Consider the following 26051-nt stretch of genomic DNA (forward strand, 5'->3'; position numbering starts at 1 on the left):
AAATTACCTCGCAGTTACAGCATAGAGACAAGACAAGAGAAAAGACACAATAACAACGTCCGGGTGTTGAGTCTGGAGTTTGGCTGCAGTAGCGCTGATGACGTCACAGGCCACCGCTGCATCAGCTGATGGGGGAATGTAAACAGTGATCAAAATGGCGGACGTAAACTCCCTCGGTAAATAATACGGCCGCATTCCCACAGCCAGAAGTTCAATGTCTGGGCTACAATCTGTTCCTTCACGTTAACATAACCGGGATTACACCACCTCTCATTCACATAAAGTGCAATCCCGCCGCCCCTCTTCTTCCGACTCTTGGAAAAGTCCCTGTCCCCGAACCAAGGAAAATCCAGGAACCTCCACGCTGTAGTCCGAATAAGCGAGTGCAGCCAGGTTTCCGTGAAGCAGAAGATACTGCACTCCCAGTACTCCTTCTGGGTCCTAACCAGTGCCATGAGTTCGTCTGTCCAATTTCCCAAAGACCTCACGTTCCCTACAATAATCGCCGGTACCGCTGGCCTGCGCCGTCTCTTCTTCTACCTCCGTTTAACTCCAGACCTGCAGCCCCGTTGTCTCCTCCGTAACTCCTCCGGGACCACAGGCCCGTCTCCGGGCAGCAGCAGAGGCTTACACAGCGCAATCAGCCGTTCACACGCGCAAACAATGCCGCTACTCCGCTCGGCGAGGTTCTCCGCAACCAAGAGTATAAAAAGTAGCAGAAGAACGCAGAGAACATCGACAGAACCACATCCAGCCATTGTGGAAAGCCCAACTGATGATCCATGGGTTCTTCAAGCACGGATCCTTAATCGGTTACAGCAAATATAAACAGACAAACACACACGACGGGAGCTGCGTCTGCAGGCAGCCAGCTGCGCCGGCGCCATCTTGACGAGTCCGCCGATGTGCGACAGGCATTCCTTGCGAACCCCACATGTCTGGCAGACCGCATTTTTTTAGCTCACCGATTTATTGACTTTTTGATCCTTGCCTGGAAGATACATCATGAATAAATCCAAGAAAAGGAAACATTCTGAAGATGGCAGAACATTTAATGCTACGTGGACAGATCATTTTGCTTTCACCGCTGATGAAACTGGTTCACCAGTCTGCTTAATATGTGGCGAAAGACTGGCAAACAACAAGAAGTCAAATGTTGAAAGACATTTCAAGAGCAAACGCTCTGTCTTTGCTAAAAAATATCCCGAGGGAGAGGAGAGAAAAAAAGCCGTTTCAGAGCTGATGCGAAAGGCTGAAGCGTACAGAGCCCCCTAGGGGACATGGGGGATTTTTTTTCTTTTGCGTTCCCTCGCAATACTGTACTGGTCAGTTATGCAGCATACTGAATCCTGTAGCCTTTCTTACGGTGGGCGCCGTACTTTCTGCTTTAATATAAGGTTATGTGAGGTTTTTCCATGAATGTTAGTATCTTTTTGTGAAATATCTGAAGTTTTATATCTTTTTTTAGGATAGAAAGGCGCCACAAACCTACGATATAAACGGAAACTTTCTGTAAGTAGGAAAGAAATAAAAACACATTATAATTTGGACTATTTCTGAGTTATTATCGCTGGTAATAAATCATCTGACAGTTTTGATTGTGTCTCTGTTGTTCTAGTCTGAATGGTTTAAAGAGCTGCTTTCAGCTCCATCTTAGCCTTAACAGACATAAACATGCAGGAAAAAATAAATCCATTTTCAATCAGTGTTTTGCACCAAACGGTTAATAATAATAAACAAGTTTTCACTGAGGCTCTATAAGGGCCATATGAATGAAATAAGTAATTATTGATATGACAGGAGCAGGAGGCTTTCACTTAGGTGTGTCGATGTGGGCGTGACGTCACCAGGTATGAATGGGAAGGTCACTGACCTGCTGGCTTTGTGTGTATGAGGAAGCGGTGAGCGGGGCGGTCAGTCCTGGCAAAGTTTGGAGCCTGATCATCAAAATGGAATAAATTGATAATTGTGACAGAACAAAGAAAAGGTTTGGAGTTGATTGATAAATGGACAGATGAGATTCCAGAGTTAACCCAGTGCTGCCCTTTACCATCATTAGTTTGTCGTGTTTTTAATAATAAAAACTTGTTAATAGTAAAAACTGTTTGGTGCAAAACACTGATTGAAAATCGATTTATTTTTTCCTGCATGTTTATGTCTGTTAAGGCTAAGATGGAACTGAAAGCAGCTCTTTAAACCATTCAGACTAGAACAACAGAGACACAATCAAAACTGTCAGATGATTTATTACCCGCGATAATAACTCAGAAAGAGTCCAAATTATAAAGTATTTTTATTTCTTTCCTACTTACAGAAAGTTTCTGTTTATATCGTAGGTTTGTGGCGCCTTTCTATCCTAAAGAAAGATATAAAACTTCAGATATTTCACAAAAAGATTCTAACATTCATGGAAAAACGTCACATAACCTTATATTAAAGCAGAAGGTACGGCGCCCACCATAAGAAAGGCTACAGGATTCAATTATGCTGCATAACTGACCAGTAGATTATTACGAGGGAACGCAAAAGAAAAAACTTCACCATGTCTCCTAGGGGGCGCCGTACTACGGGACACAGAAGCAGGCTGCGCATTTTTTGGTTTGCTTGGTTGGTTCAGTGCCGGTGGATAATATTTGGATAAGTTTTGATTTTTATCTCCTGAATAAGAGGAGGACAGGTGACTGCATTCTGTTTCTATTTCTCCTTCAGTGCAGGTTGGGTAAGTTTCGATTTTTATTTCTTAAATACAAAGACTCAAATAGACAGAAGGTATTTTGTTTGAAATTGAGCATCAACAAAGTGTAAAATGCGTTTTGTTACGTGCAGAAATAAAATGTTGTGTTCTCTGCAGCAGTTCGTTGATTTCATAAACGCCACATAGTATCAATTTTTGTACATAGCATATAGGTTTTATATTTATGACGTCAAAATGGGTTGTGGCTCCAAGTGTTTTCTTTTTATTGGGAGGCGGTCCCAAATGGCTCTATGAATAGAAAAGGTTGCCGACCCCTGAATCAGACATAAACTTTACACATATTGTGTTTCCCAACCCCACCGAAGTTTATTTCACACTTCAGGTTGCAACAAAAACACTACAAACCATCTTTACATCTTTACAGTCAAACACTTTTGTGTAACTGTTTTTTTTTTTTTTCAATCATCCATACCGCTTCCCACGCCCTCCCTGCAATGGCACTGCGCCCCCCCTAGGGTGCGCCCCACACACTTTGGCCACTGGCCTAGAGCAAGGCAGTGCATTAGCATTAGCATTAGCCTTTTCCCTAAAAAAGCTTATATCTATTTTTCTTATTTATTAGCCATGGTTAGTATTCTGAATGGAGGAAGTAAATGTAAGACAACATGCTACTGACAGCATTTAGGCAAACATTAGCATTTTGGCTAATTTTAGCTTACACACTAACTCTAACATACTGAATGGAGTAAGTCCATATTACTCAACATGCTTATGATTCTCCACATGCTATTGAGTACATTGTAACCTAATTTAGCATTGATGCTAATCTTTAGCATCAGAAGGCTGAGTTCCAACCGACGGGCACACTTTGGCAGGTCCCGTTTAAATTTCTTCAGAAATTTTCTAGTTATTATTATTGTTGTTGTTATTACACTGTGTTCCCAATTATTATGCAAATTGGATTAAAGTGTCATAAAGATTAACATTTTTGTTGTGCTATTAAATTTATAGATGCTATTGTGTGTCAGGGCTCTTTGAATCACTATAATTATTTTCAGAGAGCTGGTTGATTAGTTTGTCTGCTGAGCTCAATTAAAGGAAATCTACTGAAGAAGGATGTTCCACATTATTAAACAGGCCACAGGTTTCAAGCAATATGGGAAAGAGAAAGAATCTCTGCTGATGGAAACCATCAGATAGTGTAGTGCCGTATGACAAGGTATGAAAACTTCAGATATTTAACGAAAACTGAAGCGTCATCATTGTACTGTGAAGAGATTTATGGCTGATTCAGAACAAAGATGGTTTTACAGATAAAGGCAGAATGAGGAATGTTTCTGTTAGACACCACAGAGCAGCTGTTAAAATGTCCTTAAAGGAGCAAACAGTTATTAGAAGCTGCTGGAGCCTCTGGAGCCTCAAGCTGGAGGATCCTCCAGAGGTGCATGAACCTACTATTGGGCCCCTAACCAGAGCTCACAAGCAGAACCGGTCCCAGTGGGCCCAGCCGGACATAAAGATTAATTTTCAAACAGACTTGTTCACTGATGACTGCTGTGCAGCCCTGGATGGTCCAGATGGACGCAGTAGTGGATTGGTGGTGGATGGCCACCAGGTTCCAACATGGCTGTGACGTCAGCAAGGAGGTGGTGGAGTCATGCTGTGGGCCGAATCATGGGGAGAGAGAGAGAGAGCTGGTCGGCCCCTTCAGAGTCCATGAAGGTGTGAAAATGACCTCAGCAAAGTAGATGGACTTTCTGACTGATCATTTTCTGTCATGGTTCAAAAAGAAGAGCCGAACCTTCAGTAGCAAAATCATAAGATAAGATAAGATAAGATAAATCTTTATTATCATTGTCACAATAACAACGAAATTTAAAAGGTGCCATCAGTCGGTGCACATGCCCAAAAACAAAAAATAACTGTCTCACAATTCACACACAACGCAAGAATCAACAAACAACTGGCAAAAAAACCTAATAAATAAGAACAGCCACATTCTCACATACATCATTTATGATGATTAATGGTTGTTTTTGATTGCATTTAGTTTTGTTATTGCTGTCGGGTAGAAACTGTCTCTGAGACGTTGGTTCTGGTTCTGGTTGCTCTGTATCTTCTGCCTGAAGGCAGCAGTGTGAACAGAGAAGGTCCAGGGTGAGAAGTGTCCTTTGTGATGTGTTGTGCTTTTCTTAGACAGCGGTCGCTGTGCAGGTCCTCCAGTGAGGGGAGAGGGCAGCCAATGATTTTTTGGGCTGTATTCACAACCCTTTGGAGAGCTTTCCTTTGAGCCGTAGTGCTGCTGTTATACCAGACGCAGATACAGTAGGTCAGTATGCTCTCTATGGAGCACTTGTAGAAGGACACCAGCAGCTTCTCCTTGATGCTGTTCCTCCTGAGAACCCTCAGGAAGTTCAGTCTTTGCTGGGCCTTTTTTATCAGCTCCAAGGTGTTCATGTTCCATGTGAGGCCCTGCTCAATGTGGACCCCCAGGAAACGGAAATCAGCTACCCTCTCCACACATTTTCCCCCAATGGTTAGTGGTGTAATGTCCGTTTTATTCCTCCTGTAATCTATTATGAGTTCTTTTGTCTTTGAGTTGTTGAGGAGCAGATTGTTCTCCCTGCACCACACCACCAGCCGCTCCACCTCTCCCCTGTAGGCGGACTCGTCGCCTCCTGAGATGAGCCCCACCACTGTGGTGTCATCAGCAAACTTGATGATGGTGTTGCTGTGGTGGGCAGAGGTGCAGTCGTATGTGTACAGACAATAGAGCAGGGGGCTCAGCCCACAGCCCTGTGGAGAGCCAGTACTAAGGCTGAGGGCAGTGGATGTATGTTTTCCCACCCTAACTCTCTGCTGTCGGTTGGTCAGGAAACTCAGGATCCACATGCAGGTGGAGTGAGGGAGGCCCAGGTCCCCCAGTTTGTCCACCAGTCTATGAGGGAGGATGGTATTAAAAGCAGAGCTGTAGTCTACAAAGAGCATCTGCACATAGCTCCCCTGCTGCTCCAGATGTGACAGAGCAGCATGGAGGGCCGTGATCACAGCGTCCTCTGTGGATCTGTTGGCTCTGTAGGCGAACTGGTGGTGGTCAAAGCCAGGAGGGAGAAGTGCTGTGATGTGACCCCGGACCAGTTTTTCAAAAGACTTCATCACCACAGGGGTTAGTGCCACTGGCCGGTAGTCGTTGAGGCAGGAGATGTGAGGTTTCTTGGGTATGGGGACTATGGTGGAAGATTTCAGGCAGGATGGGACTGTAGACAGGGCTAGGGACTGGTTGAAGATCCTGGTGAAGACTCCAGCCAGCTGATCGGCGCAGTCTTTCAGGTCCAGGGACGCCATCAGGTCCAGCAGCCTTCCTTGGGTTGACGGCCCGCAGTGTGCGCCTCACCTCGTGCTCCTCTACAACGAGGGGTGTGGTGTTGTGGGTCGCTTGGTGTAGTGTGGCTGCCTCTGTTGGTTGGAGCAGTTTTCCTGAGGGGGGCATAAGCAGGAATTAAATGCAGGGACAGGTGATCCGACTGACCCAGGTGAGGAAGTGGTCTAGCCCTGTAGCCTAGCTTGATGTTGAAGTAGACTTTGTCCAGAGTGTTAGCCTCTCTTGTAGCACACTTTACATCTGGTGGAACTTGGGGAGCGCCGTCTTCAAGTCTGCATGGCTGAAGTCCCCGCTATGATGTGCACAGCATCTGGATAGATGCTCTGCTAATGCTGCCATGCAAAAGTCCAATAGCTGTTTTAGCATTAGCATCCGGTGGGATGTAAACAGCGGTTACCATGACTACGGTGAACTCTCTGGGGAGGTATATTGGTCTGCATCTAACAGTCACATACTCCAGGTCTGGGGAGCAATGGCTGATGACAGTCGCTGTGTTAGTAACCAGGTGTTGTTCAGGTACACAGAGCCTCCTCCTCTGCTCTTACCGGAGTCCTTCGTTCTGTCGCGGCGCTGTACTGTGTAGCCTGCTAGCTCGATGGCAGAGTCCGCTACGTCTGGATGCAGCCAGGTCTCCGTGATCAGAAGAACACAGCTGTCCTTCACTGTGCTGTGAGATGCAGCCTGTAGTCTCAGTTCATCCATCTTGTTTGCAAGGGATCTGGCGTTGGAGAGAAACAGGCTGGGGAGCGGTGGTTTGTGTGGTTGCCTCCGTAGCCTAGCTAGCAGGCCGGCCCTGCAGCCCCGCTTCTGCCTTCTCTCTCTACGCCGCCGTCGCTTCCCCCCTGCTGGAATGGTAATCCACGGCGCGCCGGGGCTCCTCGCTATGTCCCCCGGAATATTGAACAAGCGTTGAAAATCAGCTGTAACATCTCGTTCGTAGCGGGAACCGATCGTCAGGAGATCGTCCCGACTGTATATTTTGTTTGTCTGACATGACGGAACACAAATCAACACGTTCACAAGCAGCCAAACATAGCATAGCACCGACCGAGAGAGCAATGGGCCGCTGCAACTGCGTGCGCCGCCATCTTCATCATCACAATCCACCATCTGATGCTGCCAGGAATACTACTGTGTCATTGGCTGCTATGGGCATAAAGGGGAGAAACTCATGGTGTGGTCACCATGACCTCTGACCTCTGACCTCTACCCTACTGATAACCTTTGGAGTTTCCTCCAGCAGAAGATCTGAATCCAGTTCATATCAACCAGCAGCTCTGAAAGGTTTTCTGACATCCTGCAGAGAAATTCAGCAGAAACTTTCCACAAACTCACAAGTTCAATGGATCCAGAATTGTGCTGTGATACCAGAGAAGGTCCAAAGTTAACATGGAACTGGGTTTGTTAAGATGGTTCTGATTGAAATAGCTTTTGATTTTACTACATGTGAACACTTAATGCTGCACATTCACAGAATGACCGTTAGATGTTCTTTATAATCCATAAAATGTTTAGAAAATCTGCTGGGCATAATAATTTAGATCATTTTGCATTTTGAGTTTTCTACTTTTGAAAAAAATACTGTTCTCCTGGGGAGCTTTGTTCAGTAAAATATGATTTATACTGTAATAGTTCATGACTTGAAAATTATACTGACCATCATTTACATTGACCATTTCAGGAAATCTGAGAAAATATCACTTGCATAATAATGTGGAACACGTTGTATTAGAACAACAAAGCAAGGCATTTCACTGCCTCCATGCAATGCAGCTCGCTGCATGCCCCCTCACAATATATATATCAAAACGTGCGGCTCGATCCCATGAGGGGAACAATTAATTTTGTTGGCATTTCGAGTATCTGTGGCAACATAATTAACAAAAAACAAGCCAAATTCAACTCAAAACAAATTCTAACTGACAGTTTTGTGTCAGACTCAAAATAGACAGAATTTTGTCTGCCCCTCTGTGTCTGCTCTCCAGCAGAGCTGCCCTTTAGGACTACAGTGATGGTGGAACGCTGACTTACTACAGAGGGCAGAGGTGGCATTTAGAAATATAGAAATAGCACCTTGACAGAACATTTAATACAGACAAGATGGCAGAAGAGCAAAGGAAGTAAGTACCATCATGAAACTTGATACCCTTAACTGACAACCACAATGGAGTGTCGAAATGAGAGCATCACATACCCTACATAATAAAAGCCTTCATATTTTTCACAACAGGTAATTGCTGTTTTGGCCATTATATGACTGGTTTAACACACCCACTATTACACATGGGATTATTGTGGCCCTTTAAAATGAAGCTTGCTGAAAATTTCAAAATAATAGCCTTAATATTCCTCTCAGGTTAGTGCACCATCTTAGGGAGTGCCCTAATATTAGCCTTTAGCATAAAATAAGCATTTTAGCTATTTCTTTCTCCCAGGTTAGTGCATTGCCTTGCGCAATATTACTTCACTAGAGTGAGAAACTGTGTGGATTTCTGACCCCAAAACCATTTTTAACTCGCCCTCATGCCCACAAATATCGCCCTATTGGCATGGAAGTTGGTCATGAGTGTCTGCTTCCATAAAATCTTTTCAAAATTTCTCTAGTTCTTACGGTTTTCTGTCAAGGTGTTTCAGAGAGTAAACCCAGGCTCCCAGAAATTAATTTTCATATTTTTGCCAAAAGTTTCAGAGCTCAGAGCGCCACGTCTCTCTCATCCATGCTACTTTTGTAAGTGAGGTATACATATGAATTGTGGTACTATCGGAGAAAAGAAATAGCCCAACCACTGTTGGGCCACACATGGGATTAGTGTGGCCCTTTAAAAGGAAGCTTAATGAATTTCAAAATAAAAGCCTCAATATTCCTCTCAGGTTGGTGCACTAATATTAGTCCCTTCAATAAAATAAGCATTTTAGCTATTTTTTTCTCTCAAGTTATTAGGGTTAGTTATTTCAAGCATTAGCATAAACATTAGCAGTGCACTGCCCTGCACTAGAATGTCTCTTTATGTCAATCAGTCAATCAATCAAATTTTATCTGTATAGCACATTTTAGCAGCAAGGCATTTTAAAGAGCTTTACATCATAACAAACACAAACACAAAGTCATGCAGCATAGAATCAACAACAAAACATGACATCAAGTCGAGTTCCATCGTTAAATTCATAATTGATTATGTTTCAAATTCAACCAGCTGGTTTTAGTCTGGATTTAAAGGATCTCAGTGTTTCAGCTGTTTTACACTTTTATGGAGGTTTGTTCCAAATTTGTGGTGCACAGAAGCTGAAAGCTGCTTCTCCTTGTTTGGTTCTGGTTCTGATGCAGAGCACAACCAGAACCAGAACCTGAGGGGTCTGGAAGGTTGATCCAGCAGCAGCAGATATTTAATGTGTTGTGGTTCTGATCTGTTCAGTGATTTATAAACTAACAGGATTTAAAATTTATTCTCTGAGCTACCGGGAGCCAGTGGAGGTTCTGGAGAACTGGGTTTATGGGCTTTATCTTCCTGGTTCTGGTCAGAACTGCAGCAGCAGCGATCTGGATCAGCTGCAGCTGGAGGATTGATTTGTTGGACAGACCTGTGAAGACGCTGCTGCAGGAATCAATGCGACTGGAGATAAATGCCTGAATTAGTTTCTCTAGATCTCACTGAGACATGAGTCCTCTGATCCTGGAAATGTTCTTCAGGTGACAGAATACCAACTTTGTATATAAGTTCAGCCCATTTACCATTTCTAGTTATTGTTATTATTATTGTTGTTGTTGTTAGTACAGTTTATCATGTGCAGCCCGGTTCTGTTCATGTTACTGAGATCCAGTGAGCTGCAGGTTGGACGTGCTGGCCGGTCCTGCTCAGGAAGCAACAAACTGAGTGTGTATAAGAGAGAGAGAGAGAGACAGTTGCAGGACAGGTAGTTGAGCAGACATACGACTCCTGCGACCGCATAGATTGAACAGCAGAGGTCAGGCCAAACCCTGCGAGCAGCGCAGACGCGCTGTGTGTGTGTGTGTGTGTGTGTGTGTGTACATGTGGTTAATGCTCTTTGTCTTGCCTGCTTTTCTTCCTAAACATCTCAGAACGTTTGAAGCTTCTTGTGAATTATATCAAGTGCTCTCATTCTGATATGACATGAGGTCCTGGTTCTGGTTCAGGTCCTGATTCTGGAGGACCAGTTTTGATCCTGACTGAACCTTGATGAAGAAATCTGTTTGTTCCGTTTAGCTCCGTTCTCACAGCAGGTTTTATGTTCAATGATTTTTTTTCCGCTGAAATGTGAATTTTTCCTGCTGGTTAAACCGAGTCAGACTTCTGTGTGAATAGTTTCCGATCCACAGAAGAAGAACTGAGCGCTCAGTTTACAGCAGGAAAGATGGCTGCCGCCACCGATGGATGGATGTTAAAGTTGTTAGGGGCGATGACAAGTTCACCAGACCAGAAACAGACGAAGGAAGGTGATAAAAAGAAAACAATAAAACTGATGCAGCCATGATGGAGCAACCAGAACCAACAACAATCAATCGGAACCAACAACAAACAACAACCAACCAGAATCAACAACAACAAACAACCAGAACCAACAACAACAACCAACCAGAACCAACAACAACAAACAACTAGAACCAACAACAACGTTTTGCTGGTTCCGGTCCCGGTCCAGTTTGCCTGTCCCCGTTCTGTGTGAGCAGGTGTGTTCTCACCTGGAGGAGGAGGTGCTGGGCAGCGGCCTCCTCATGGCTCCTGGACTCATGCTGTAGTAGGAGGAGCTGTCCAGGTCGGCCAGGGAGAAGTTGGGTCCGGTTCCGGCCGCGATGGGAGCTGCAGGATAGAACACAGGGAGAGACCGGGTTGATCAGCAGGATGGACAGAACCAAGTTCCATCCTCAGTCCGAGGTCGTGTCAGTCGTGACCCGAGACTCCTTCATCATCGTCCTCTTCCTCTCTGTGAACTCTGCTGAACAAAGGCAGCAATCAGCTTCAAACCCAGACATCCCTCCAGCCCCCCTTCCCTCCTCTTCATCGCTTTATTGACACTGAGCATGATGGCGTGATGGGATGAAAGAAGAAGAGGAGGAAGAGGAAGAGGAGTGACAGGACCTGCTGGGTAATTTTCTGCTGAGCTCAGCACCGTGAGCTCAGCCCATCTATCTATCACTGAGCCCTGCAGAGATAGCTTACACACACACACACACACACACACACACACACACACACACACACACACACACACACACACACACACACACACACACAGAGAGAGGAAGAGAGAGAGAGAGAGCTCTCCTAAGAGAGAAGCAGCAGTGTTTCCACATCAGTGTTTCACAGCCAGCCTGGACAATCCAGCGTCAATAATAATAATAATAATGACAACAGCACAGAGCTGGGAAGTTCATCAGAACCAAAACCCTGAAGTGCTTCCAAGTTTCTCCTGCTTGTTTCCAGCATTCCCAGTTCAAACTGGGAGCAGATCCCAGAACCTCCCAGATGGGATGAAGGAGCAGGAAATGATCTGGACCAGATCCCTGAGGAACACCTCCTTCAGGTCCAGCCTGCCTCTGGTTCTGTCAGTGAAGCTGGTTCACCTCAGAGCTTTTGGACCATGGTTACCATGACGATGGTTATCATGAAGACGCTCTCTGCTGCGGTGGAGCAGCGAGACCATCTGCTGCTGGCACCTGACCAGGTGTGTGTGTTACCCAGGGCAACAGAGGGCAGGACGGAGGAGGGGTGGAGGAAGTCCACTCGCTTTTCCTCCCAGCCAAATGGGTCACTGGCCTGACAGAGTGTGAAACCCGTCAGTGCCAACGCTGCGCCGCAACCAGCTCAACGTGCACGCCCACAGCAAACCCAGCTTTCTCTGGACTGAGCCTAACCCAGATGTTCCGGTTGGACCCAGACCCTGAGGATGACCCCAGCTGACAGCTGGCCCACATGTTGAGAACCCGGTCAGAACCCGCTTCGTTATGAGAGAAGCCAGAACAGACCCGGACAGGTTCCTCTGTTCTGGGACGGCTCACCACAACCCATGGCAGAACCTATATAAGTGGTTCTGTTGGTCGGTTCTGGACCAGCTGGACCGGGCCACTGCTCGCTCTCTGCTGCTTTAATAGGATATTGATCGACAGGCAGAGATTCGATTGGCTGCCAGGGAGTAACGGCTGTACAGCACCAAGGTCACTGCTGCTGTGTGTGTGTGTGTGTGTGTGTGTGTGTGTGTGTGTGTGTGTGTGTGTGTGTGTGCGTATCAGCAGGAGCTACTGCTGGACTCAGTAAAGGTGAGATCCCACCTGGATCTGGGACTCGGTTCTGTCAGCTGTCAGAACCAAGAGGAGCAGAAGCAGAGAGGTCTCACTCTGAGCAGGATTTAGGAGCTGAGAGAAGTTTCACTATAGCTGCTCAGCTGAGAGGACCAGTCCACACTGGATCTGTGACCCGACCAGAACCACAACAAGTGGGTCAAAGCAGCATCAAGTACCTGGAGGTGGTTCTGTGCCGCTCTGGAACTATCCGGGCTTCTCTGGGTCACAAGAGCAGGGAGAGAAGAAAAAGACCTGGTGACCTGAACTGTTCAGTGAGCCTGCAGGACAAAACTCGGGGCACAGAGCTCCCAGACGAAGCTGTGTGATTGGTCAGAAACCAGCAACACCAATTCTACCTGCTGGACTGAACTGGTTTTACTGGTGCTGCATTACTCTTCTTCTGATGCTAACGCTGCTGTGACCTCACACACACACACACACACACACACACACACACACACACACACACACACACACACACACACACACACTCAGACAGAGCATGCACTCTCCTGTACTCTAATCTATAAGTGATTCTTTCAAAGCTGCATTGCTGCAAATGTGCTGACCCACACAATACACACACACACACACACCCCGACAGCCTTTGTTTTGGTGTGTGTGTGTGAAAGAGACAATGTGTGTTTCAGCTTCAGGAGCCGCAGCAGAAACATTTAATCTGCTGGAGCTAAAAACCATCCAACATGGCTGAAGACAGACAGCAGGACCTGATGTCTGAACCAGAAGACGACACAACATCCCCAACAGAGGGAGCTAGAGAGCAGAAAAACTGCTCAGCCATCAGATGGACTGCAGACCAACAGCTGGTTTCCATGACAACTGTCCTACAGCTGTGGTCCGTAAAGGAGCGCCTCCAGGCTCTGTGCTTACACCTGTGCTTTCCTCCAGCCCAGGTGAACGGGGGCAGAGCTGGCAAAAAAATGAAACATGAAACTGGAGCAGGTCTGGTTCTGGTTCTGGTCAAAACTGGGAGCAAAAGAATGATCGAGAACTAAGCAACAAAGATGAACCAAAAATCTGTCTGAGTTGGAATAGAATAAACATGTTAACCAACAATAAATAATGGAACAGAATTTATTAAAAAATAAAGTTAAATAAAAATATTTAAGCAAACAAAATTAATATAAAACACAAGAATAACTGAAAACTTTAATAATCAATAAAATTAATAAAAACACAAAATTAAATAAAAATTGAAAACAATTAAAAAGTTTAATAATAAAATAATAATTTGCTGAGCCAATCACAGAGCAGCTGTCACTAACGGACCAATCAGAGAGAAGGAAGAGAAACAGCGAGACTCACTCTGGGAGACTCGGACAAGTTCGGCCACGGTGAAGACTCCAGGTGTGACAAAGCTGTCCTGGAATCCCAGGTGACCTGTAGAGGAAGAGGAGGAAGAGTTCAGGTGGAACATCACAGGTTTCCATGGAAACATCCAGGATTATTCAGTTATTGTGAATCAGTCCAGTTAAGTCCCATTTAGAACAGAGCCGTCGGTATAAGCGCAGCGGAACCTGAACAGAACCCGGTTCCGTGTCTGGATGTACAGATCCGAACCGGCTCAGTGGATCAGTTATCAGAGACGGGACTGTGTTTCAAAAAAATTTACTGTAACACTTTATTTGACAGGGTGTGAATAAGACCGTCATAAACATGAGAAAGTCTTCATGAATATTTATGACTGGTGTCATAAAGTGTCATTCGGTAAATCATGACACTTTTAATGCAAAGTTTACATTATTCAAAATGTCTTCATTATGACAACTTGACATTAACCAAGAAACATCATATTTGATAAATGTCACAATAGCAGTCACAGTAATGTCTTTAAGTGTTATTACACTGTCAAACAAAACAGTAATTAATATTTCCTCAACCTGAAATAAAGCGGAACAAGTAGGACCAACAATAAAGATTTCATTAAGCTTTATTATACTGTCAAATTCATTAACAACATAGTCATTAATAATTCCTTTTACATCAAGTGCAACAAGTAGCAGCAGTTATGAAGACGTCATTCAGTAACAGGGAGATCTTCTTGTTGTCTTCATTTCCTGGAAGCAGATCTTTGTCCAGAATGCTCAGAAATTATAGCTGTTCTTCCAATGGTTGTGGTCAAACTTAATCATGGTGAAAGCCTTTTCATGAATTCTAACTTGGAGAATTTCTTCTGGACAATCTCATAGTGCAGTGGTTCCCAAAGTGTGGGGCGCGCCCCCTGGTGGGTGGGGGGTGCAGGAAGTGGTATGGATGAATGAAAAAAAAAAAAAAACAGTTACACAAAAGTGTTTGTTATAAAGTGCAATACAATTATTAATACAATTAGCATAATGACTAGGGCTGAACAAAATTATTCTGATCAAATATTTGTTTGACAGAAATTCATCAGCCTGTTATTCAGATTGCATCATTTAATGTATAGTTTTAGGTACATGAGTGGATCTGTTCACTTAACGAGCAATCAGAATTATTTCCAACCAGATACTCTGGTTTATGGATGTTTGCAAGAAGTTTATTAATAAATAAATAGAATAAACACTAGTTTTACATTTGACAACAATTAGCTGTCTAAAACGTAACTTATTAACTCAGTTGGTGGATGTTGATTCCTGCTCCCCCTTTGTCCCTTACCTGGAGAAAGTAGTAACACAAAAATGACTTACCTAATTTCCTTGGGGATATTTCATCTGCTTCTTCCTCTGGTGGCTGGTCCTCATCATCATCCTCCACACCTGTAGCTCGTCTTCATTAGCCGCCTTTGCCCCCCACCATGTGTCCTTAGGCTGAAACGGGTCTTTATGTGGATAAAGTTGCCAAAGCAAACAACACAAGCACCATGTTGCATCAGCCAAGTTGCTAAATAAAACACATAACGGATAACTTTGACTAACATATTAGCTTTTAATTTGTCAGATTAAAATTAGAGGGAAAACCTTATTTACCTGCCTATAAAATATGTTTAAAATTAAGGGCTAACCTTACAGTTATGGAGTTTAATAACTTTAGCTAACATTAACTTACAGCAAGGTAGCATTAGCTTGAATGGCTCATAGCTAACATTATAAAGAAAGAGAACATAGACAATGTTATTTTCTCAAAGAAAATGTAAAGTTAATAAGAAACAAACCTCAGATGTATTAGGTGTCAGACTTCGGTTTAAACAGCAGGTCTGGCCGTTACAACTTGTGTTAGTTTGGCCCCTCAAGATGGAAGATTTCTTCTTCACCAACACACTGCACGCCTGTTGGTGCACTGCTGCCTCCCACTGGTGGAGATGGTGTACTGCCCTACTTAAAACGGCCTGAAATAATGTTTCAAATGCAAAGTTCATAAGTGCTTTGCAGACATCTTGCTGTAAAACTTCAGGATCAATTAAATTAAGAAATTTAAGACTAAACTAAATGGCAGAGCAATATAATATTACCAGATAAAGCTACATAATTTTTAAAGTTTAATCAGTAATACTTTTATAACAAATTTATGTCAGATCATGATTTCTCAGTTAATGTCAAGTTGTCATAACGAAGACATTTTAAATGTAAACTTTGTATTAAAAGTGTCATGATTTACCGAATAACACTTTATGACAACAGTCATAAATATTCATGAAGACTTTCTCATGTTTATGACAATGTCATGACAGTTTTATTCACAACCCATCAAATAAAGTGTTACCAAATTAACTACATCAATTTTAATGCATTAAAACTTTAATGTAATTGTTGGAGCCTATTAAGAAATAGATGAACTTATTTTTTGCTAAATTATTAATGTTACAGATCCAAGATTATGTGAATGGTAGATCTATTGTTATTTATTTGTGATGCTGAGACGCTCCTCCTCGTCAGTCAGCCTCCTGCTGTGATTAACAAGCAGAAGCAGCTGCTGTGGTTGATCTGATTGTTTGGTGAAGGAGTGAGGAGTGAAACAGTTTTTCTACCACAAATTAACGTTTATATTTACATTTTTGTAAGTCAACTTGGAGAATATTTCTGTTATTTTTATAAGTAAAGAAAACACCTTTTGAAACCAGAATACTCTCTGCGAGTGCTTTTTATTTTGAGTGAGTCGAAAACCTCCTCCGAAAAAACTACTCTGGCATTTTTGATATTTGGACCCTATTAGGATGCAAGAGTAGCCTTAACAAGTAGAAAAACTTCACTGATGACTTGACGACAAGAGTAAAGTTGGGGGATCCAGCCGATCACTCGCAGACGCACAAAGAAAGCAGCCAGCGGGCCGTGAGTAAAATCAGCTGATTGAGTTTATGAATGAAAGCCCCGCTGCGCTACAGAGAAACTATCGATCACTACAGAAAGCAACGCTGTGGATTTTGGAAAAGGATTGTAACAAAGAAGGATGTTTATTGATGAACTTATTTGAAAGTGAAGGGATCTGTGTAACAATGTCTGACCCCGAAACTCCGCCTCCGTCTGAGGATGTTCAAAGTGCGCGTCTTTTTGCGCAGAGGCAGATTGGGAGCCGGAACTAGAAAGATGTTGAAACATGGAAAAAAGACATTGTATAATCAACAATCAGACCATCTGACAGCATATCTAATGTATCACAGAAATCAAAGTCATCTTCTCCCACTAGATCATCCTCAGTGTCTTCAGAGTTAAAAAAAAGGCCAAAGCAGAACAGGCTGCTGCACTGGCACGAGTCGCTGCCTTGATAGAAAAACATGCTTTGCAAATGGAGGAAGCAAAATTGAAGTTAGAGATGAAGCAAATTGAGCTAGAAGCTGATCTTGCAGCATCAACTGCTAAAATGAAAACCTTGCAAAGTGATGAGGTGGACCAGAAACCATCTTTAGGTGACGACATGAATGAATATTATAGCTCTCATCAAGAACCAGAGTCGATAGACGGCAAGGTGGAATTTATGCAGCTAGGTGCTAAACCAAAAACTCCACCTCAACAGACCATTGGTGAGAGATGTACATCTTCTCCCAGGAGTTTAAGCTCAGCAGAGAATAAACCTCAAAATAAGAATCCCACTGAAAATGAAACTGCAACTTATGATCATAATGCATCTCAAACTGCACAAGATTTCCCAGATGTGGCTGTTACTGCTGATAATGAAAATTTTAATGTTGTTATTCAAAGACAAAATGACAAAGCAGAACTTATTGTCAGCCAGCAAAACCTGTCTTTGTTACCTCCGAGAAATATTTCTGTGTTTGATGGTAACCCATTAAAATACCAGTCTTCAATTGTTCATGCATTTGAACAACTGAAGACTAAAAATGATAAACACAGACTGTATTGTCTAGAACAATTTACATCTGGTTTGCAAGAGATTTGGTTCGCAGCTGTTTACATATGGAAGGAAGTAAAGGCTACAGAGAAGCTAAACAACTATTAAAGGAGCACTTTGGAAATGAAATGAAAGTTTCTGGAGCTTATTTGGATAAAGCCTTGAACTGGACAGCAATTAAAGCTGAGGACAGAAAAATGCTGTATGCATATGCAATGTATTTGAGAGGATGTTGTAATATAATGCAAGATTTACAGTATTTAGAGGAACTTGAAATCCCATCAAACTTAAGGCTGCTAGCATCCAAACTACCTTACAAACTGTGAGAAAGATGATGAACCACAGCTTAGAAATACAACAAAAACTGGCAGGAGAGTCAGATTTAAACATCTTGTCGAGTTTGTGGAAGACCAAGCTAACATGATTTTAGATCCTTTGTTTGGAGACATTCAAGACCAAACAACCACCAAAAAAACATTCCCGAGAGGCAAAGGTGAACTAAAATCAATAAGAGGTAAAAACAGCAGTTTGTGACATCAATAGTTACCGAGAAAACAGGATGTGCTATAAAGCAATCAGTTTTTCCTCCACCACCTCCTGAATCCACACCCAGTCCCATCATCCCTCACTGTGGATTCTGCCAGGGAAAACTGAGCCGACTGTCCGCTTTTAAAACACGACAGTAAAGTTGAATTTTTGAGAAGTCACGGATATTTGAGAAGTCACGGATATTTGAGAAGTCACGGATATTTGAGAAGTCACGGATATTTGAGAAGTCACGGATATGGGTCACCCTAAATAGGTCATTTAAGCAAAAATTGTAAGAGGAGACTAATGTTTCAAGTTTGTTGAATGAGACATCCGACAGCAACATCCGACAGTAACATCCGACAGCAACATCCGACGGCAACATCCAACAGCAACATCCGACAGCAACATCACTCTGCGTTTCTGAGGTCTGAGGTTGGGTCCAGACTTTATCTTTACACCCATCTTACTCCAGCATGCGTCTGGCCCCTCTGCACTGCAGAACAGGACATTACCTGTCCGGATCACTACAAGAAAATTTACAAGAAACAGAAACATAAAATACAGGGGACCTAATTCAAACATCAGACTGATCCCCTGCCTAAAGGAACCTCAGACTGAAGAACTCTTGGCCTCCAAGTCACTAAAACAAGCTCTGTTAAATCCCAGATCTCTCTATGCTAAAGCTCTATTAATTAATGATTTCATCACTGAGCATCAGTGTTGTATAGTAACGAAGTAAAAATACTTCACTACTTTACTTAAGTATATTTTGGAGTACTTCATACTTTCCTCGAGTATTAAAATTTTTGATAACTTTCACTTTTACTTCACTATATTTCCGAACTTAATTGCGTACTTTTACTCCGATACATTTTCAATGTGTGGTTTAGTTACTCGTTACAAAAAAGCGAGAGAGAGAAACAAAGTGTTTTGATCCCACCTACTGATTAGCAAGTAGCAAGTAGGCTACCGAACAAACTCCGTAGCCTGCTTGCCTGGGCTTGTTCATCACCACCAATAGGTTACACCTGTTTCGCTTCTCCCATTAAACACAAAGCAAGTCTCGCAATCAGCAGCAGCCACATGGAGGAGGAGACGGAGACCACAACGACTGCAACTACGTCGGACACGGCTCCAGGGGAACCACCAGCTGGTGATGAGAGCCCATGGCCTTATTTAAACACAATATACTCTTTCGTGGGTGTTAAAGATTCGTCGTACCGCATGCAGTTTATGTTATTCCTGCGCGAAGATGTGGAAATTCTATCTTACAAAACCTCCCCGTCCAACTTGAAGAAACACATCGAGGTAACGTCTTATGAAATGGTTATAATCCTCCTGTTTCAGTAACTATAGCTTGGTCACTAGACACTACTGTATTGTGAAACGTTGACCATAAATGAACTTTGTTTGGCATTGTTTCAGTTCCATACGTGGTGTATTTAGCTTAGGCCTAATGTTGACTGTAGCAGGCTACCTAGACTCCTCTGTTCAAGGGGGGACAGAAGCCATAGCGATAGCAATTTAGGCTAAATTTAACGAATATAGGAAAGGCATGCAAGTTCAAAACCAGGTTTACAAAAAAGGTCTCCCTCTTCAGATGCCAATAAGCTGCATTTCCCTCCCAATTCTTTTTTTCTTTTGCATAATGACCAGTTGTGTGCACCACCTACTGACTGTAGCATTGACTGATTCGCTGATTTGTGAAGTAGAGTAATCGTAACAGATCTTTTTCTTCATGTTGGCCGCATTTTCTGTACTATTTATTTTTCTCATTTTCAGCACTGACCTTACTTGAAGGGAAAACTTAAGGCTTACAAAAACTTTGTATTTTCTGTCCTGGAGGGTTTACTAAGAAGCTGGTTCAGTTGTAAAGCAGGTTAAGTTAACCTTGTGCTATAGGTAAAGCACCTAATTTTCTTAACTAAATGATGCCTGCAGGTATATCTATTAGCAGGTTTCATTTTGCCTGCACTTGGTTGGGTACATTATTTTAAGTGTATTTGACAAGTTTACCAAAATATAAAAAATGTCATTCAAACTGCATTTGCTTTGTTTTACTTTTTACTTGTACTTTTCATTACATTACTTGAGTACATCCATTTTTACAGTAATTTCCATACTTAAGTACAAGAAGTTTCAGATACTTTAAGACTTTAGCTCAAGTAACATTTCAGTCAGTGACTTGGACTTTTACCAAAGTCATATTTTGGAGAGGTACTTGTACTTTTACTTGACTCTGAGATTTCAGTACTTTATACGACACTGCTGAGCATAATATCCATGTTATGTTTCTGACAGAAACATGGTTGAATGACAATAATGAATCGATCGTACTAATTGAATCTGCGCCTCCTAACTACAATTTCTTCAGTGAGAATAGAAAACACAAAAAAGGAGGAGGCGTGGCTTCAATATTTAAGAATACCATAAATTGTAGTAAAATCTCTTTGGGTCTCTTCACCTCTTTTGAATATCTTGGAATTGAGGTTAAAGGCCACAAACCAACTTTGACTGTAACTCTATACAAAACTCCAACTTTTGTGGAAAATTTCTTTACTGACTTGATTGAACTTCTATCTCTTATATGTATTGATTATGATTGTTTATTAATTGTTGGTGATTTCAACATTCATGTTGACAACCCCCAAGACAGAGGGGCAAAAAAGCTCGCTAATATTTTAGAGACCTTTGGTCTAACACAACATGTCAAACAAGCAACACAAACTCAAGGACACACACTGGACCTGGTTATCAGTAAGGCTGTGAATATTTCCAGTGTCTCTGTAACTGATGTCGCCTGTCGCATCACTTCCTGTTATCTTAGAAAGTTCTTTATCTTTTAACCCACTTGGACAAACAGCAACCATCACAAAACGTTCTCTCACTGAAAACACAGCAGAAACTTTTAATCAAATCTACTCTTCTTCCTCACCCTTAAGCTGTAATGATGTAGATAAGTTGGTAAATGATTTTCAGTCTAAAGTCTCAGATATTATTGATTCCATTAAAATGAAGGTTGTGTCTGGTAAAAAGAAATCTCCATGGAGAAATACACAAACAGTTAGATCTGCAAGACAACTCTGCCGCAGGGCAGAACGAAAATGGCGTTAAACTCAACTTCATGTTCATTGTGACATCTATAAAGAAAGTCTACGTAACTATCATTTAACACTAAAACATGCAAGAGAGGCTTTCTTTGCAGATGTCATAAACAAAAACATTAACAATGCTCCAGCTTTATTTGCAACAGTTGACAGAAACACAAACCCTCCTGTGACGTTACGCCTGATTTCCAATGTGTTGCCGCTTGCAACCAGTTTTCCAGTTTCTTTTCAGAGAAAATTAATAAAATCAGAGGATTAATCTGAACATCCACTATAAAGTCAGAACCAATGCTGAACCCAAACAAAACAAATACAGGAAAAATGACCCAATTTCAACTACTTAATTATAAAACCCTACAGGAAATTATAAGTCAATAAGCTCCAGTTCCTGCTGTCTGGATGTTCTAGATCTATAACTCTAGAACATTTCTTTAAGAAAGTCCTGCCTGTTATTGCTGCTGATCTGATCCAAATAGTAAACTCATCGCTCTCATCAGGCGTTTTCCCCCAGGCTCTGAAAACAGCAGTAATCAAACCACTGATAAAAAAGAACAATCTGGACAAATCACTAATGCAGAATTACAGGCCGACCTCTGACCTCTGACCTCTGATTCATCAGCAAAGTTATTGAAAAAGCTGTTTAAACAATTAAATAGCTTCCTAACTATAACCAACCTCTTTGACTCCTTCCAGTCTGGTTTCCATGGTTACCACAGCACAGAGACTGGCCTAGTCAAAGTGTTCAATGACATCCATATAAATACGGACTGTGGCAGAACCACAGTGCTGGTTCTGTTGGACCTCAGTGTTGACCATGACATATTACTGAATCGACTGGAGAGTTGGGTCGGACTCTCCGGTCCAGTGCTTAACTGGTTTGAATCCTACATAAAGAACAGGGATTTCTTTGTTTCAATTGGAAACTTCTCATCAAAGAGGTCAAAGGTCACATGTGGGGTAGCCCAAGGTTCAATCCTAGGACCCCTTTTATTCAATATTTATATGCTCCCACTCGCTCAGGTTATAACAGGAAATAATATTAGCTACCATAACTATGCAGATGACACACAGCTCTACATTACGATGTCACCAGGTGACCTTTGACCCCATCCAATCACTGAACAGAAGCTTAGAACAGATAAATGTGTGGATGTGCCAAAACTTTCTCCAGCTGAACAGAAACAAAACTGAAGTTATTATTTTTGGACCTAAAGAGGAACGATCTAGAGTTATAGAGCTAGAGTTATAGATCTAGAGTCAATGCACAGCTTCAGTTATTACAACTGAAAACCAGCGATCAGGCTAAAACCTGGGAGTAGTGATGGACTCTGACCTGAACCTCCAGAGCCACATAAAGACAGTTACAAAGTCGGCCTTCTATCACCTGAAGAACATTTCCAGGATTAAAGGACTAATGTCTCAGCCAGATCTAGAGAAACTCATCCATGCGTTCATCTTCAGTCGTATTGATTATTGCAACAGCGTCTTCACAGGTCTGTCCAACAAATCAATCAAACAGCTGCAGCTGATCCAGATGCTGCTGCTGGCGTTCTGACTAAAACCAGGAAGATAGAGCACATAACACCAGTTTTAAAGTCCCTCCACTGGCTCCCTGTAGCTCAAAGAATAGACTTTAAAATACTGTTGTTAGTTTATAAATCACTGAACGGCTTAGCACCACAATACATTAAAGATCTGCTGTTATTGTATCAACCTTCCAGACCTCTCAGGTTCTGGTTCTGGTTCTGCTCTGCATCCCCAGAACCAGAACCAAACGAGGAGAAGCAGCTTTCAGCATCTATGCACCACAAATTTGGAACAAACTTCCAGAAAACTGTAAAACAGCTGAAACACTGACTTCTTTTAAATCTCAACTAAAAACCCACCTGTTTAGGATTGTATTTGAAATGTAATCAATTACAAATTTATTGATGGAACTTGACTTAATGATTGATTCTATGTTGCTTTGTGTTTCTGTGTTTGTAATGATGTAAAGCACTTTGAAATGTCTTGCTGCTGAAATGAGCTACACAAATAACATTTGATTGATTGATTGAACATTAAACAGCAACATCCGACAGTAACATCCGACAGTAACATCCGACAGTAACATCCGACAGTAACATTAAACAGCAACATCCGACAGCAACATCCGACAGTAACATTAAACAGCAACATCCGACAGTAACATCCGACAGTAACATTAAACAGCAACATCCGACAGTAACATCCGACAGTAACATTAAACAGCAACATCCGACAGTAACATCCGACAGTAACATTAAACAGCAACATCCGACAGTAACATCCGACAGTAACATTAAACAGCAACATCCGACAGTAACATCCGACAGTAACATTAAACAGCAACATCCGACAGCAACATCCGACAGCAACATCCGACAGTAACATCCGACAGTAACATCCGACAGTAACTGTATAAAAGGCGCTGACATTTCTGTATTTTATTTTGTAATGTTGGTTTAGAGAGTATCCTAGGAAGTGACGTAAGTCGGAGTTTAGTGCTGTGCCCTGCTCATGGGAGCAATTTAATATACTTCCGGGTCAGTTTGCTGCGTTCTCAGCATGTGAGACCGCATTCATGTTGTAGTCTTGAGAAGTGATGCTCCGAGTGTTAAGTTGATGACGGAAAGTAAGTTACCGCATTTAGCGTGCTGTTTGTTTACGCTAGATTCAGTTTGTTATATGTTTAAATATATATGTTTAAACTACGGGAGAACAGGTATGCGATGTTGTGGGGCGTTCTGAGCGCTGGGAACTCAGTTGAGCCTGCTCAGCATTCATAGGTTTACCTTAAATCTTATTATTTGTAATTGCATTTCGGCCAGCAACTGTTATTGCTTTCAATTGAGTTATTGCGGCAGATATAGTAATTAAAGGCATGCGCTGCCAGCTGCCGCCGTTGTGTAGGGATTTTATCTGGCCACATGATGGCGCCAAAGTGCGTCTTATGTTAAATCGAGCCAAAGGGCTGTCTGTGCTCGTGTCTTTTTCCACCGAAATTGCGCCTAATGATGTAACCTTTACGTGAATTGAGTTATTTGTGTATGTTGTGGATTTACATGCAAATGTGGATGGTTGAGTTTATTTCTTATTAGATATTTTGTTTGAGTTTGTATTAGTGGAACCTCTATTCCTGTAATACATTAGCCTAATGGCAATTTATTTGTTATTACAGACTACTGGCAACACTGAGCATCACGACGAATAAACCAGTTTGCATCCAAGTCAAGTTTGATCTCATGTCCTCCTTCCTGTATCCTGACCGATACACCATCCTGTTTGCTGCAAATAACCTAAGAACCTAACCTAATTAACATTGGTCCTTCGAGCCGGATGGAAGCTATCAGGATGGAGCCAGACAGAGCGTCATTCCCTGATGTGAGACCTAAACGGCAGTCACGCCGACCAAGCCGATTTGATGACTTTGAAGTTGAGTACACACATCATTCCATTAGAGAAATGCCACATTGGGAAATCCCACCGCCTATCCCAAGACATGTGGAACACCAACCTCAGTATAGCACTGCACCACCTCGCTACGGTGATAGTGATGTAACCTGCGCACCAACTTCTCCTCAGCTGGAGAGAAGTGAACAAGGGAGGAACTTTAGGGATCTCACACCTGAAGTTTTCCCCTACAACCTGCTGGAGACGCCCATCCAACCCTCTCATACAGGATTCAGAGCTTTGCAGGTGGAAAGAGAGAAGCTACTTCAATCACAGGAAGTTCTACAGGAGGGCCTGAGAGAACTTAATGAAGCAAGGAGTGATATCAAAGCACTGATTGAAGTTGCTCACTCACTGAGAAAGGATATGGCTCAGCTGACTGCCTCAAAATATCCCATTTATCAGCCCCCTATGAGCAGCTCAGAAAGGGTGTACACCACTAACACAAGGCCGATTAAAGATGAAGATGAGGAGGAGTGGCCTGATCCACCTCCGTGGCCTGAACCGGGAGAGGAGCTGTACACAGGATTCTCCAAACTAAAGGTTGAAGAACAGTATTCAGATTATGGCTTACAGTACTACCCCCCGCCTAATACAGCATCTTTGCCCCGTAAATCCTTTCTGCCAACACGCATCCCTCAGGAGCACAGAGGAGACGTGTTCCACGCTTCTTCGCAACATGTTGAGCCATCCTCAAAGTGGGCATCAATAAATGTAGGCCTGCTGCAACCAAACCCTGTTCAGGTTGAACCCCATACTTCAGTGACGGGGGCAGCGTGTGAGATGTCGAATTGGCATAATTCAGCCCCACCTCTTTCATCTGAGACAGTATATAGGGGGCCCAAACCAACAATCCCGAAGTTCCTTCATTCAGATCCTACTGAGTTTGCCAGGCTCCGAATGGCCCTGGAGAACCTACTCCCTCGTAACGCAACCGAGCTCTTTAAGTATCAAATACTTGTGGACCATCTTAAGTTTGATGAAGCTCGACTAATAGCTGATGCTTACCTGAATTCACCAAAGCCTTATACTGATACCATGGCTGCCCTCCATGATAAATTTGGACAACCTCATCAGCTTGCTTTAAGGAAAATTGCAAGTGTCCTAGATGGCCCAGAAATAAGGAGAGGTGATATAGTAGCTTTCCAAAGGTTTTCTCTCCAGGTGCAGTCACTAGTTGGTCTGTTGCAAACACTAGGACTTGAGGGAGAAGTGGAACTGAATTGTGGCTCTCACGTTGCCCGTCTGATAAGCAAGCTCCCTCCAGAGCAAAGAGCTGACTTT

The 26051-nt window shown here is 42.7% G+C and overlaps 1 protein-coding gene across 7 annotated transcripts in view; it reads right to left on the minus strand.

Annotated features, from left to right (window-relative positions):
* Positions 1 to 26051, minus strand: part of nfia (nuclear factor I A) — an 80480-nt gene that overhangs the window by 16947 nt on the left and 37482 nt on the right. For all 7 annotated transcript variants that reach the window (XM_023338993.1, XM_023338996.1, XM_023338992.1 and 4 more), the window contains exons 4-5: positions 13702 to 13776; positions 10777 to 10894 (exon numbers count right to left, since the gene is read on the minus strand). In XM_023338993.1, coding sequence (XP_023194761.1) covers positions 10777 to 10894; positions 13702 to 13776 — 193 coding nt within the window. The remainder of the gene's footprint in view (positions 1 to 10776; positions 10895 to 13701; positions 13777 to 26051) is intronic.

This window comes from Xiphophorus maculatus, chromosome 9 (genome assembly GCF_002775205.1).
Source record: "Xiphophorus maculatus strain JP 163 A chromosome 9, X_maculatus-5.0-male, whole genome shotgun sequence".
Classification (NCBI taxonomy): domain Eukaryota; kingdom Metazoa; phylum Chordata; class Actinopteri; order Cyprinodontiformes; family Poeciliidae; genus Xiphophorus; species Xiphophorus maculatus.